Consider the following 14,254-nt stretch of genomic DNA (forward strand, 5'->3'; position numbering starts at 1 on the left):
TTCCTAGCTTACAATTGTTTAAGACACATTAAGACAATGCCATTAATAACATGCTTTAATTAACTTCTGGTGAGCCCTGATGTGGTCAAGCAGTTGGATTAGATGATCACTGTAGGTTACTTCCAACTGAAACATTCCATTCTACTCTAAATTCTGTGAAGAAATATAAAAGTTTAAAAACAAAAAATTGCCCTAACTAGAGATTCACACACATTTCCTATTATGTAACATGTTTACCACCTGAACTTTTAAGATGAAAATACAGAATTGATTTTTTTGTGATGAGGTGAGTCAGCAGAACACAGAAAGTGTTTGAACTAGTTCTCTGTATTTATCAGTCACATTGTTTTGTCACAATGAACAAAGCATTCCCAGCTGTATTTTCTGTATTTATGGCAAATGAGATAGAAAAGAAAATTTTCAGCACTAAAAAAGTAGGTCATGTTTCTTCTTTCTCATTAGCTTTAAGCAGCAAAACCCAGTGGCATAGGAATATTTATCTACCAGAAGGGATAAAAACACCTAGCAGTGTGTTACCAGGAGATGCAACAAGCAATTAGCCTTGTTTCATCTGGGTGGGGTCCTAGTTCTGTCAACTCAAGATATAAATTCTGGCCATCTCCTGACATAAGCGCGAGCTGCACCCTTTAGATTTTGTCACTCAGGGCCCACAGCCCAACACCCAGGTACACCCAGCTGCAGCTCCAGCTACTTCTGAACCCAGAGCCAGTGGATGCAGAATGTGGATCCACAGGATGGCACGTGCAGCAGCCTCCTGACAGCAAGGCAGAGGGCTCAAGGCACAGCAGGGCAAGCTAGAGGACTGCAGCACTGCCTCGCCCAGCAGGGGCATGCTGGGTTTAACGCAGAATCCTGTTCCTACATAAACAAGGTCACAGCCATATTATTCTCACACAGGTACTAATCCTCCTCCATGAATCTGGGGGAATGATAAGTGCCCTTGACCACTTGGAAAAAACATTTAGCCTTTCCTTGAGAAGGATTATGCTTGCATTTATTTGTTCTCTCACCTTAAAGGAGCAGAGATACTGTGATTCCAACAGGCTCCAAAGAATTTCAAACACAAGTTTGTGAAACAAACTTGTCAATGCTTCTGCTATTTTCCCCTGACAGTTACTATCCACACAGCACAGATGTGTCATTCTGCCAACTACAGATATACACACCCCTGACAATGCACTTTAAAAAAACAGCACTAACAGCAGTGAAAGTCATCCAGATTTCGTTGTGCTACGTTTTTGCAGATATTTACAGGTTTTCTCAGCAATATATGAAACTGCAACAGAAAAATGCATTGTGGCTTGAGACAAATGTCATATTTCAGATAAAACTGGACTGTATTACTGCAACATTTTCTCATGTTTTTGTAAGACTAAGAGGATGGATTTTCTAAACCAGGGCTGACTGCCACTGCTATTATTCAGATCAGTAACAAAATTATCTTTGACTCAACTGAGCAGAACAAGGTTTCTAACCTCATTAATAAATGTCAACATTATTCCTCTTTCAACAAATGCAACTATTATCTATGTAGCTTGAGTGTTTTTGCAGCTCTGTATCTGTAAATTCTCTTTCATACTTCTGCACCCATTTCTTAGTGACAAGGTGCATCCCTTTGTCAGCAGCACATCACAGCAGCCATCTGATTATTATCCTATAAACTGCAGACACATCTCCTGTAAGGTCAAGAGGAGCCACCTCCACATAGCCAAAGGTATGCTGAACACCACTGCTGCATAAACTCACTGACTTCCAGACTTCCCTGGGGCCTGATGCTGGGTACCCTCACTAGAAAAGAGACCTTGCTGCAGGCAAGCCAGTTTGATTGAGCAGGAAGGGACTGCTTGCACATCAGGGCCTTCATAGCAGCTGTCTTCTTTGATCAAAGACTAGTTTTTTGTATCTCTTTTCTTACTAATTTTAGCTTCCTAGCTGGTTCCTACTGAAGAATGTGATGGTATCTACACCCTTCAAATGCCACTCCTGTCTCTGTTTCTACATAAACCTATCAGATCACTCAATTAGAGATGTTTCAGAAAGACTATCTGACCTTAGGAGATGCAGATCCAGATCAAAGGTTTAAAGCATACTTGAATTGCATTTCTTTAGATTGGACAGGGATGATAATTTCACTAACCCTGCAGCAATTTAATGACAGGTTTCAGTTGCTGATGCTCTATTGTTCATCAGATCAAAGGCGGCTTCCTTTCAAATGAAGGCACACAAAGACTCACTTGATTTTCACCTAAAAACACAGATTAAGAAACCAGTCTTTAATTGATTTGTAATGTTACTACTAGATTGTTCCAAATAATCATTCATAAATGTCTTAAAAGTACTGATAATACCCAATATGATTCTCTGCAGCATACTGAAATGCCAGGAAACAAAACAAACTTGTGAAAGTTTTAATAGAATTTCCCCTGTTAAATGCTGATGAATTTTTTTCTGAGTCACTTTTTCTTGCTGTAAATGGGACTTACCCAGTGAATTCAGAGGACCTGTGCTACACAGACTGGTTGAAAGAATCACAACAGGACATTATCTCCCAACATATGAAGGTAAACAATATTCTGCCCTTTTGTAACAGCATGAAAATCCAAAAGCCAATGGGAAAGCAAATTAGCATGTGTGAATGGAACATACCCAATCACGTTTGGATTTGCATTTAATATGAAGTACAGGTTCATGGTTTCAGACGTCTTCTCACAAACAAAAACTCTGAGGGTAACACCGCCGGCAGAGTGCGCAACTGAAGGATCCCATGAACTGGGACATTCATAGAAAGCCAGAAACTGTGGCTGTTCAGGGCTTTGCCACAAGCAGAAGCTTGCCTTAAGCTACCATTACCCCTGTGACAGGGGCACAACTAGCCATGGCGTGGTGCTGCAGACGCTGGGCTCCATGGGCCAATGTATCACTCAGCCACCTCAGCATCCACAAAGGCAAATGCTCAGCTGCGATGGAGGAGGCCAGAACACAGCCAAGAGCTCTGAAACAGGCAGAAGAGCAACTTTGAGGTTATCAGCACTAAGGTCTTCCAATGCCCCTGTCATCCCTGACAGATAAAAATCTTTGTACCATTGTTTACGCCCATGTTACCTTTTTCCTAAGCAGGAAGGGAACTGTTTTATTCCACTGTATGTCCCCATACAATCATACTGGTGTGTATCTTATGTTGGTACAACTATTCTGATATTCTGCAAACAACTCATTAGCTGAAGTAAGGTACATAAATAAAGCTCTCAGGCACAGACCAGACACATGGAATCACACAGAATAATAGAGATAGGTGAGCAAGCACCATGATTTCTGCTCTCTAGCTTACACTGAAGATAGACATCCACAGATGCAATACAGGAGCAGGCACTTTTGACACAGCCCAGAGAGATGCTGACATATCTTGAGCATCCTAAAGGCATCAGGACTTTATTTCTCTTCTGGAAATGATAAAATCAGTGGTTTATTTTTACTGAGGGATAATTAGCAACTATCAGTGATTCAAAGGCTCAAGTATGTATACATAAACATATACATATATATCCATACCCACATATATCTATATATATGGATATTTGTATCTCTCCATATATATGTGTGCATGCAAAAGCACATGTCTACAGATGCATATTCAAACAAAATACAAGTTGATACATATGCAAATGTCACTCCCAGGCATTAACTTCTGCAAGTTTATTCCTTGCAGTACAATGACAAACACCTTGTGTTTTGCCATTTTGTCTTAGTAGAAATGATGGGTACTAGCTATCCAGGGATGGAACAGCAAAACCAACATAACAAGTCCTGTAACTCTTTAACTGTGAAGACAAGGTCTGTCCTACCCAAGGCAGATAGGCAGCAACAGAAGGGCACACTGTCATGGATGATTCACTTGACTCCCTGAACAACCTGCATCTCCTAAGAACTTCCCTTCAGAAATCAGCTAGCAAGACAGTTACTCCCTTTTCTTTGTACCAAATTCAATTACAGTGAAGTACAATATTAAATTTAGACTAAATAAGCTTGTTTACTGATGTAAATCAAATTGATTTTCCCTTCCCCCTCTAATGACGTAGAAATAACTTGTTTTGTGAAGCTTCCTCATCACTGTAGCTCTTATGACCACAAAAGGAGGATACCCACATGCCTAAGACTCAGCCTTTTCAGAATGGTGATAAATATCTTACAGTAAAGTAGCACACCTGAGTGGGAAGACTGCCACAGCTTTGAACAGAAGAATTAAAAGATTTCACCCAAAATACTTCACAGATGAAGGTCTACAGCCCACATAAGACAAGAAAGGAAGTTTTGTGTCTGTGTTCTCTTGCAGTAAGACAAACGATGTTAAAGGAGTTGCCTGTACAACATTTGTATCTCAGTCACTGCTTCTGCTCAGTCACCAACAACTTTGAATCATCCCTTGAAAGATTGGGTCACCCTTTGCTAATCTGCATGAGATACACTGAAATCTGATGTTTTCACAAATGACAGGCAACAGTGATTTAGGTCTCTGAATTGAGTCCACCTGTCCATCCAATGGGTGCCAACCAAACAACAAACCAACCCAAGAGAGAAGATTATGGAAACAATATCTCAGCTACTGAGGAATTCAGAAGCTCTTCTGAGCTTTGGCAGCTATCTGCAGACCTATTTCATTGACAGTCACAGGTGAGAAACACTACCACTGCCTCTACATTTACCCTCACCTTGCCAAGGAAGAAAATTTGCCAGCTTAAGGGACTTGTGAAATGTTAACTATCTTCTGGAAAACATTAAAAATCAAGCTGTTAAAAAACACTGACATACTTGAACATGGTCAAGTATGGATACAGTAGATTTTTTGGATACAGTAGATTTCAACTAGGAATAGATTCCAAGCAGTACTGTGTTTCTGTGTTCATTACTCCTCTTAGCAAGCTTCCACACTATAAGGAAATCAAAGACTGCAGCACTTCCTTTTGGACAGACTCCCCTAGGGGGCCAACACTTGAGGTGTAAGTGAGGAAGCTGTTCCCCTTAGAGTACTTGCTAGCAAAGAGATACACTCTGGGTTACCAGCTCAGTGACAATTTTCTATCTTCAAGTTGCACTCAGATAGGTAAACATAAAAGTGATACTGATATTATACAATTAAGAACTTCTTTAAATGCTATTTTTCCACAACTCCCAATTTCTGAACATTCCTAAGTAACTTGTACTAAAAAATTGCATGCAAGTTAGCTTTTACTTCAGTATTCTTTTTCATTTATTATAAAATTCAGTTATATGCAACACACATTCAGTTATATCCAGCAATCACAAGCACTATGACCAGAATTAGAAAAAGTAATTTCTGGACTTTAACAATCTGAGAGGAAGATTATGGAGAACAGGTTACTATCAGTTAAGTATGTCCATTTGGGGACTTGTACTCTATAGAAAAACAAAGGGGAAAAGTCTTCATAATCTCAGTCAGAACAATACCTCCTTTGAAGTTTTATTACAGCTGATTGTAATCAAAGTTCAGTAAGAAACTTCCTGCACATGACACTGTGTAGTCCAAAGTGTGTTCTTTAAAGCAGCATTATTTCTGACATGATCTATCTGCCAAGAAGAAGTGTAAATATTTGGAAAGCACTAGAGCATACAGGAATGGTGCAACAGTTAGGTACTAAATACCATACACAAATTCAGCCTGCATCCTTGTGACTAGGGTTCACACTCAGCTGCCCCCTGAACACATTCCTTAAGTGATCTGAACTGCTGTCCACAGGCTCACAGCTCTCTCCATCACAAGGCAGGAGAATGGAACCAGAGTTTAGACTTATTTGCAATACAGACCTGAAACCTAGATACAAATAGTAAGTCCTTAAGGTGAAAACCAGCTAAAGCCTTCACCATCGACCTCCCTGCCTCAAGAGAATTCAGTCATGAGTGAGACTCTCAGGCTCTCTCTGCCATAACCCTGCAAAATAGGACTGACAGAAGCCAGCAAAAATTAGTATGAGTCACCTGACCTGATAATAAGGAACTTGAGGGAAAATGAAGTCAAGGGACCAGATCCAGAAAGTCTCCACATCTCTCCTATGCACCTAATACAATTGCCAATATCCAAGATGTGTCCAGTGACTGAGCAAGGATCCAGCTTTTTCCTTCCAGTATCACTGCTGTGGTTACAGCAGTGCTCTGTAGGTGCACAGCCACAAGCACCACTACCTTGAAAGGTGAAGTGACACAGTAAGATGTTCGTGTGGGATTCATAAATCAGGCTTTGAGGATCCAATCCAACAGGATCCTCAGCATGCCAACAGATGTAGACAATACTATGGTTAAACACTTAAAATACTGCTACTTCCCAGGTAAATATTTCAGGATCACTTCCAACTGGAAAGACTGTTGTCTCATTTCTGAAAAGCTAGCTTACCTGCTGCTCTGATCTGAGTTTACAAAATCCAAATATTAAAAAAACATCATGACAATAAGTAACATTTACAAAGCTCATTATTTTTAGTTGAACTTGCATAAATCACATGCAACAAGTTGTAAATCCCTCCAAATGACCACCATAACTAATATTGTTTTCTCAAAAGGCACTTGTATCACTCAAAAAAAAAATCACTTTCAGTTTTGACTGTTGTGCTTTTTGGGTGAAGAGAGGCAAAGAAAAAAAACTTAAGATGGTGGATATTCTAGAAGTGACATATTCTAAATTAACTTATTTCACAACTCCAACAAGAAGCACAATCTTTCTGCTAAGTGTTATGAGAAATGTTGAATTACAATGACTTTTTACAATCAAGGGTGGAGTTGAAATTCATCATCCATCGGAAACCAGCTTAGCCTTAAGAATGTCTCCACTACATTACCCAACAACAAGTGAACCAAACAAACATGACTATAATTATTCTGACATTCCAAAGTTTTATAATGTGATTTAAAGTCATTCCAGGAAACAAAAAAATCCAACTCATTTGACCTCCATAATACGCTTAATCAAAAAGAGAGCATTAGTCCCACAGAGCCAATATTTGCTATAGAAACAATTTAACAATGACTGCACCTATCTTATCAAGCTTCCTAGTAAAAAAATCCATAATCCTCTTCAGTTGCAAGAGTCAAAGTCCAAGTTTTGGTCATGTAAAATCGTGTATTCTTTTCAGGTTGCTGCTGTTCCTCCCCAAACTCTCCTGTCCTCCCAAACATTTCTCCTGAAGAATGTGGCTGACCAGCACTTATCTCTGTGAACTAAAAGGAATTCATGTCAGTGACCTGTTTTTCTCATCTTGTGAACATACAAAAATTTCAATGGAAAGTTGTTTCACATATCTCACTAGTCAAAGCAGATTGTACCTGTTGTGCCATTATTTCATTAATTTCCCTATATTATCTGTTCAGCTCAACAGATGAAGCTACAACAAATTAATACCACAAAGGAGAAAGTACAAGTGAGGCAGTTGTTTGAAGGTTCTCCATTATTTAACAGCTCTTCAGTGATATTCCCCTTACCTGATCTTCAGTCCTCTAACTGCAAGACTGAAGTTTTCTCCGGTTTGGCATTTCCAGATAACTGCAGGAATTACAAACTTAAAGTCTGTAATTAGCTCATGCTATCAGCTTCCTGACAAAGGTAAAGCTGCTTTAAAACACTGAAAACTATTTAATTATGAGACCGCATGTAGTACAGTAGCACAAGTGTAAATTCTTATTGATAGACTGGAGAAAGTGAAACAGATAAAATGACAGTCATCTGGGAATGATCTGGCGAAAAACATGGGCATAAACTATTTCCTGGAAACAGTGAAGCACTGCTGAGGGAGAACAGCAAAGGCTACTTTTAAAGTAACCTTTCTCTTAGGCACAAAAGAACAATGATTGTCCTTATCAGGGAGGAGCAGCAAAGCCTGCCTCCCCAGCCCTACAAAGAGGTGCTTGCAATTCGAGACACAGCTTACCAACACAAGTAGAAATTCAGGTCAGAAAGAGCAGGAGACAGTAAGACTTGTAGAAACATGCCTGTCTGCCTATTCAGAGGCTTCACATTGCGATTCGATTGAATCTGCCTAATGCATGCTCAGAGCAACAGGAGGTGGTTTAGAAATGTACCCGCACGCACGATGCCTCCCGCGCCCTTCCCACACCAAGCTCTCCTCAGCGTCCCTGCAGGCCAAGCCCTCTGTCCAGCTTCCCTGAACGCTGAAGATCAAGGTTTCCACTCCAGCAACAACTACCTTTTGGGATCTGCGGGTTATTTTAAGCTCATGAAGCATTTATAGTCACGAGTTTTATTAAACAAACAAAAAGCAGTTACAACAATTAACCTCTCGGGGGTCTAAGAACTTTCAGATGTTTGGAAGATGCTGCAGGGAGAACTCCAAAACCAAATGAAGGGAAAATTCACATTATTCTTGGTTCCTTCTCATTCCATTAAATTACTTCTTTTTCTCACTCTTTGGAATGACCCTCAAAATATTTTATGCACTAGACTCTTAGACAATTATATGTTTTTATGTGTGACAATTATATGTTTTTATCTTCTTTAACCCAAAACAAATTACACCAAATATCAGTAAGACATATACACCAAGATCAATAAATACTTTAGCAGTTTCCAGATACAGCTATATTTATGTAAAGTAAAGCCTTTTCTGAGTACACAATCAGTGTATTTCTCAGCAATGTTTCAGCTAAATGCCTATCATTTGACCTGGGTATTCTGAAGATTTCGAAAGGAGGCATACACACAAAGAGTTTAGCTCATTATATTTGCCAAAACAAAAGCTTACTCTAGATACTACATGGACTTTCCATTTTAAGATAAAGATTAATTTCACAAAGTCTCTCTAGAGAGATTGGAAAAATAATTACGTCACAATGACACTGCTTTTTTTGTCAGCCAGTATTACATATAGAAGTTTCTGGTCAATTGCAGCAGGTCAGATACTCATCTGAGAAACACCCACTTTATAAGCAGCTAGCCTACAATTTGACTCAAGTTAGAGGCAGAAATTAAACCATGAATTCTGACACCATTTTTAGTAGGACACAGAGTAGGATCTATATGGGGTACTCATTTTTTCTCGATGGGGAAATAATTCTGTCTCATGAATGGCACAGGATCCCAAAAAATAGCTGATATAGTGTTGAAGGCTGGAGGAGATGACAATCCTATGACTCAGACTCCTTTCACTAATGTTTAGTTCTAGAAGGATGATAATAAGTTTAAAACTTCCCTTAAAACTGTTTAAAGACATGAAATACAGTAACCACCTTCTTCTCCAGATGCAGATTCCCACATAACTAGCTAATAATAGTGTTTTCTTCATCATTTTCCTCCATCCTTAGCCTGGATCTAAGGACACCCCCTGCAAAGCCTACAGAAAAAAGGAAAGGCTCCGTGATGCAACACTGAGAACAGCAGGAACCTAGCCCATAATTAAAGGTCTTACATGCTGTGATAACACAGATGAAAAAAACTGACAGAAGAGAGATGTCAGAGCACTGGCCCTTTATAACAGCACCTTCAATCACCAAATCATCTGTTCTGCTCTGGCTAAGCTGCACTCAGATGCACTACTGACTAGATGAAGGAAGTTGAGTATCACCAGCATGCAAACTATTACACATATTCTGTCATCTTGTTGCTGTCCAACCCAGAAAAAAAGTCAGCAAGAAAACCAATGTGCAATTTAAATTGCTTATCAAACTCAGATTTGGTTTGCTGGGTTAATAGATAGTTATGAGGATTATATTGCTCTGCCAACTGCATTTGTACCTTGCAGGCAGACAGGGTAAGCAGAGAGCAGAATGAAAAACTCCTATCAGTAACCTCCTTGCAGACTGGAGATGGGGGTGAGTGAAAGATGTGGCCCTTCTCTACCCCTCCAATGAAAACAAAATATATACTGTATGTATACTGTTCAGCCCATGGGACATGAAACAGAAACTGAAACCAGGAATGCTACACTACCGCAGCATGAACCAACTGCCCATGCAGGGAAGATGTTTTTTCTCTCATGGATGCTTGATGGACATGGATTACAGAGTTCTGAAGATGCTGGCTACTGAAATGGATAATTAGTTTTTATTAGCTGTAACGCAGCCACTAAGCACTTTGAACACTTCACACCAAAACATATCAGAACACATACCTGTCATCATGTTACTGAGCTGAAAACTAGATCCACACAGTAAAAGGCTGAAGGAACTGAATACACAATAAACCTTCACACAGGAATGTGCTACGTCCTTCTGCAACATAGAAAGTGCTGCTGCCCTCACTGCTGAAGCATGAAAGAATATCAATTATATCTAAATCCTTTAGATGTTTCTTATTAAAGAACGAATTCAGTAGGATGTTTACGCCCAGATTCCCTTAACAGAAAGCTGTCACTTTATGTGAAAATATGGAAATTCATAGGTCACACGCATGATTAGTTAAACAAGAGAATGATGTACAAGCTTCAGCGAAACAGAGAACGCAGTGATGCCCTTCAAAAGTGAGTCTGAGAAGAGCTGTACCTATCCCAGAGTATTTCTTAATGCAGAGAGGCGCTGGTGGCCCGCAGCCTGTCCCTAGGCTCTCAAGTATTTATGTGTCCACCCTGCCGTGGGTGGCAGGCACCGAGGCACCGCACCTGCCCGGGCTCGGCTCCCTCGGCATTTCTCCCCGGCACCGCGGCGCTGGTCGCCTCCCAACAGGGAAAGTTTAGCCCCACTTAACGACCTCTAAGACCCGTTAAACACACCCAACGTTTGTCCCCCACAAAGGTTTCGGGGTGCCTGGTTTGCCAAAGGCAATTTACGAATTAGTTAAGCTTCGGCAGCCTCGCGGAGTAGAATTGTCTTTTCCGCCCCTATCGCACACGCAACCGCGGCAAATTCATCCCCGCGTCCCAGGGCAGCCCACGGACGGAGCCGGCTCCGTGCGGGCTGCGGGGCCAGGCTCGGAGCCGAGGGCAGGCTGGGCAGGCGGGGAGGACGAGCTGCCAGCCCGGCGGTGCCCGGCCCCGCAGGCTGAGCCCTGCCCGCGGCGGCCGCGCCGCTTTCCCCGCTCCCCGCCGCTCGCCCCCACTCACCGCCACCGAGCCCGAGGAGGAGGCGACGAAGACGCGGATCACCATCTTCACTCATGAGCCGCGGCCACAGGAGCGCTCGGGACGGGGCAGCGAGGCTGCGAGGAGCCGCTCCCCGGCACGGGACGGGGCCGGGGCCGCCCAGCTCCACCTCGCCGCCGCCCCCGAGCGAGGCCACCGCCCGCAGCAGAGGCACCCCCTGCCCCGCCTGCCCTGCCCCGCCTGCCCTGCCCTGCCCTGCCCGCCCTGCCGCGCAGCCCCGCTCTCTCGGGCGAGCCGGCTCCGGCTCCCGGCTGGCAGGAGGCTGCGATAGCGGCGACAGGCGGGGGTGTGTGGGCGGCGCGCAGGGACCGACGGGCGCTGTAGTTCTCCCCGGGCGGGGACAGCCGTAGCACGGAGCCGGGAGGGAGCCGGGAAGGAGCCTGCCCGCCCCCAGGAGCTGCCGGGGAAACGGGGGCTTGCCGCAGCCTGCCCGCCGCAGCGCCCGGGAGAGGCCGAGAGGGGCTGGTGCCGCCCTCCAGGCGCGCTGCCCGCAGGTCGAGGTGAGCCGCGCCTGAAGCTGCTCCCCCGCCAGGAGCGCTGCTCCTCGCTCCGGCTCAGGCTGCTCCTGCTCCTCCTACCCCGTGCGGAGCCGCCGCATCTGATCCGCTGGGTCCGCTCTGGCACCTTGGTCGCCGCTTACTGCGGCACAGGGGTGGAAAATAACCTGTTCTGGATAGGCAATCCTGCCAAGGCAAGCAACAGGGACAACGCAGGAGAGGCAGGACAATGGGTGAGAGGGCTCTCCTACGCCATATATCCCAAAGGAGTTAAACAGCGCTGCCCATTTTCACTTTCTGGCATGGATGTACAGTTCCCAATATTGTCAGCTGTGGAACAGATGTTATTAATCATCAGGATAAACAGATAACCCCAAATAACCCTTCATCACTCAGCTCATCTGCAAGTGACCAAGGGCAACTCGATCCTCATCAGTTTTTGGGTCTATGAGGATGCAGATTGCCTTTAAATAAAGTCAAGAACCACACAGTTCACAGCCTTTTACATGTTACTACAGTCGTAACCCCATCCTCTTACTTCCCTGCATGCAGCCCGATGGTTGCTCATTCCCTCTGACTAAATTTCCCCTTCACACAGTTTCACCCCAGTGATGAAGTGTGCTGTGTCATCCTCCTTTACACCTTTGCATTGCCACTGCCCTCAGTGAATTTCCACTGTTCAGACTAAGCACAGACCTCGACTTGCTGCTAAACATATCCTTAAAGCTTGTTGTACATTTTAGTATTGATTATTTATTTTGAAATCCTGAATTTCTTGCGGAAAGTACCTAGCAGGAGCCATAAAACTCTCAGTGCTTGATTTATCTTGTGGGATTCATTGGAGAGCTTTCCACTGATTTCACTGTCCTCTGGACTGGAGCTTAATATCAGGAATATAAAGTCCTAAAATGGGAATTCAAGTACCAATCTTGCAGAGATGTATGCATTACTTTGCTTTCATGAGAGTGCTTGTTGAAAGAAAAAAAGAGTAAACTTTATTAGAGTACACTTAGGTACAAAGGTTAAGATTTTCTGGCTTCAGTGCTCCGGTCTTCACTTGAGCATAACTTTTACTATGGGAACCACAAACTGGTGAACAACAAGTGTTTATTGTTTAATTGCTGCTGAATGATCAGGGAAAGCAGCAAAGGAGAAAAACTTGGTTTATGTTGGTTTGTAAGGCAACACCAAACAACTTGTTAAAATTCTGTGATAGGTGGGTAATTATAAGATTTTGCTGGAAAATTCCCATTACCTTACTCAGTGAATTTCCTTCACACTGCAGGATTATTTCTGACAACAAATTTTACTGTATTTCTCAAAGTTTTTCTTTAAAAAATGGAGGTGCTTATTTCCTACTTATTTCTCTATTTACTCACTACTAGAAAATACTAGGTTTAATATTCTGTTTTGGCCACCATAGTCTTTTGTTTCATTTTATGAAACAAAATAAGGGCAATTCACTGCAGCTGGTTGTACATTATTCACTCACAGCACTAATACATAGCTTTAAACTATAATATTAATAATTTCTGCTCATTAATATATTTCATAAGTACTGCAAAGCACAAAAAACAGACACACTGATTCAAAGGGTGCTGGACATCTTTATCTCATACTAAATAGAAGAAGAGAATGCTCCTACATCTCAGAGACAGCCTTAACACATAACCAGTAACCCAGAGAAAGCATGTGGCAATAGCATTATATGGAAAAAGCATGAGCTGTAAATAAGAAAATTAAGAATTCAAATGGAACTGTAAAAACTATTAAGGTATTTTTTAAGATTGTTTCCTCTTCGTAGAATAATCCTCTATTTTGTTAGCTCCAAAAGCCACAGATACAGTCTCCTTTCACGTGTGGAAAACAGACAACTTCCATTTCAGTTCATTTGAAAGTGCTTATAAGCTGCATAAATCCTCAAAAGCTATGGGGGAAAAATGACAGACAAGACACTGCACAATTTTCATTTTTATTGTTTTTAGAGTCTCCCTTTTATTCCTGCAGCCCTTGGGTTGGTAGATTCCAACAGTTTGAACTTCAAAACAGAGTCTGAGCAGCTAAACTCATAGCCAGAATTGATAAACTCAAATGGAGCTAAAGTACCAGAGCTCATGAACATCTTCCCACTATCACACTTGGCACAGCTTCAGCCAAAGCTTCAGCATCTTTATTCCACACATATTTAGAGAAACCATCAAAGAGTAGGGGGCTCCCTGACCACATTCAGCTTGATAACTAATGCAACAACTTAATTAAAGGATCCTTTCAAACACTCTTTGGAACTGATTTTGAAAAATCTCAGCCTGTATTTCAATGAATTTTCTTCTATTTCTCAATTTTTAAGTATTTTTATAATATTTTGACCTAAAAATTTTGCACCTAGGACTTTTTGGTAACAACTTTGATGCAACATGGGAATTGAAAATCCAGACAGCTTTCTCATGTCTCTCTTTTGCCAGTCTTTCCATACCCATAGTGAAGCTAGTTCATTGTGGAAGTAATCCAGAAAGTTAGGAAAAATAAATGTTACACTGAGAAGCTGAAGATCTTAAAGCTTGTAGAGCAGCATCTTGCTACCAAGCAGAGAATTGTTCCTCTGTGGTGTGTAAAACCTATTGGACATCACCCTGTGATGTTTTG

General features: G+C 42.1%; 1 protein-coding gene across 1 annotated transcript in view; it reads right to left on the minus strand.

The window, feature by feature from the left end:
• SH3BGRL2 (SH3 domain binding glutamate rich protein like 2) overlaps window positions 1–11,282 on the minus strand; it is a 35,333-nt gene extending 24,051 nt beyond the window's left edge. The window contains exon 1 of the mRNA XM_058021366.1: window positions 11,076–11,282. Within this exon, the coding sequence (XP_057877349.1) occupies window positions 11,076–11,120 (45 nt within the window). The 5' untranslated portion in view covers window positions 11,121–11,282. The remainder of the gene's footprint in view (window positions 1–11,075) is intronic.
• Window positions 11,283–14,254: the final 2,972 nt, after the last annotated feature.

This window comes from Melospiza georgiana, chromosome 3, assembly GCF_028018845.1.
Source record: "Melospiza georgiana isolate bMelGeo1 chromosome 3, bMelGeo1.pri, whole genome shotgun sequence".
NCBI classification, from domain to species: domain Eukaryota; kingdom Metazoa; phylum Chordata; class Aves; order Passeriformes; family Passerellidae; genus Melospiza; species Melospiza georgiana.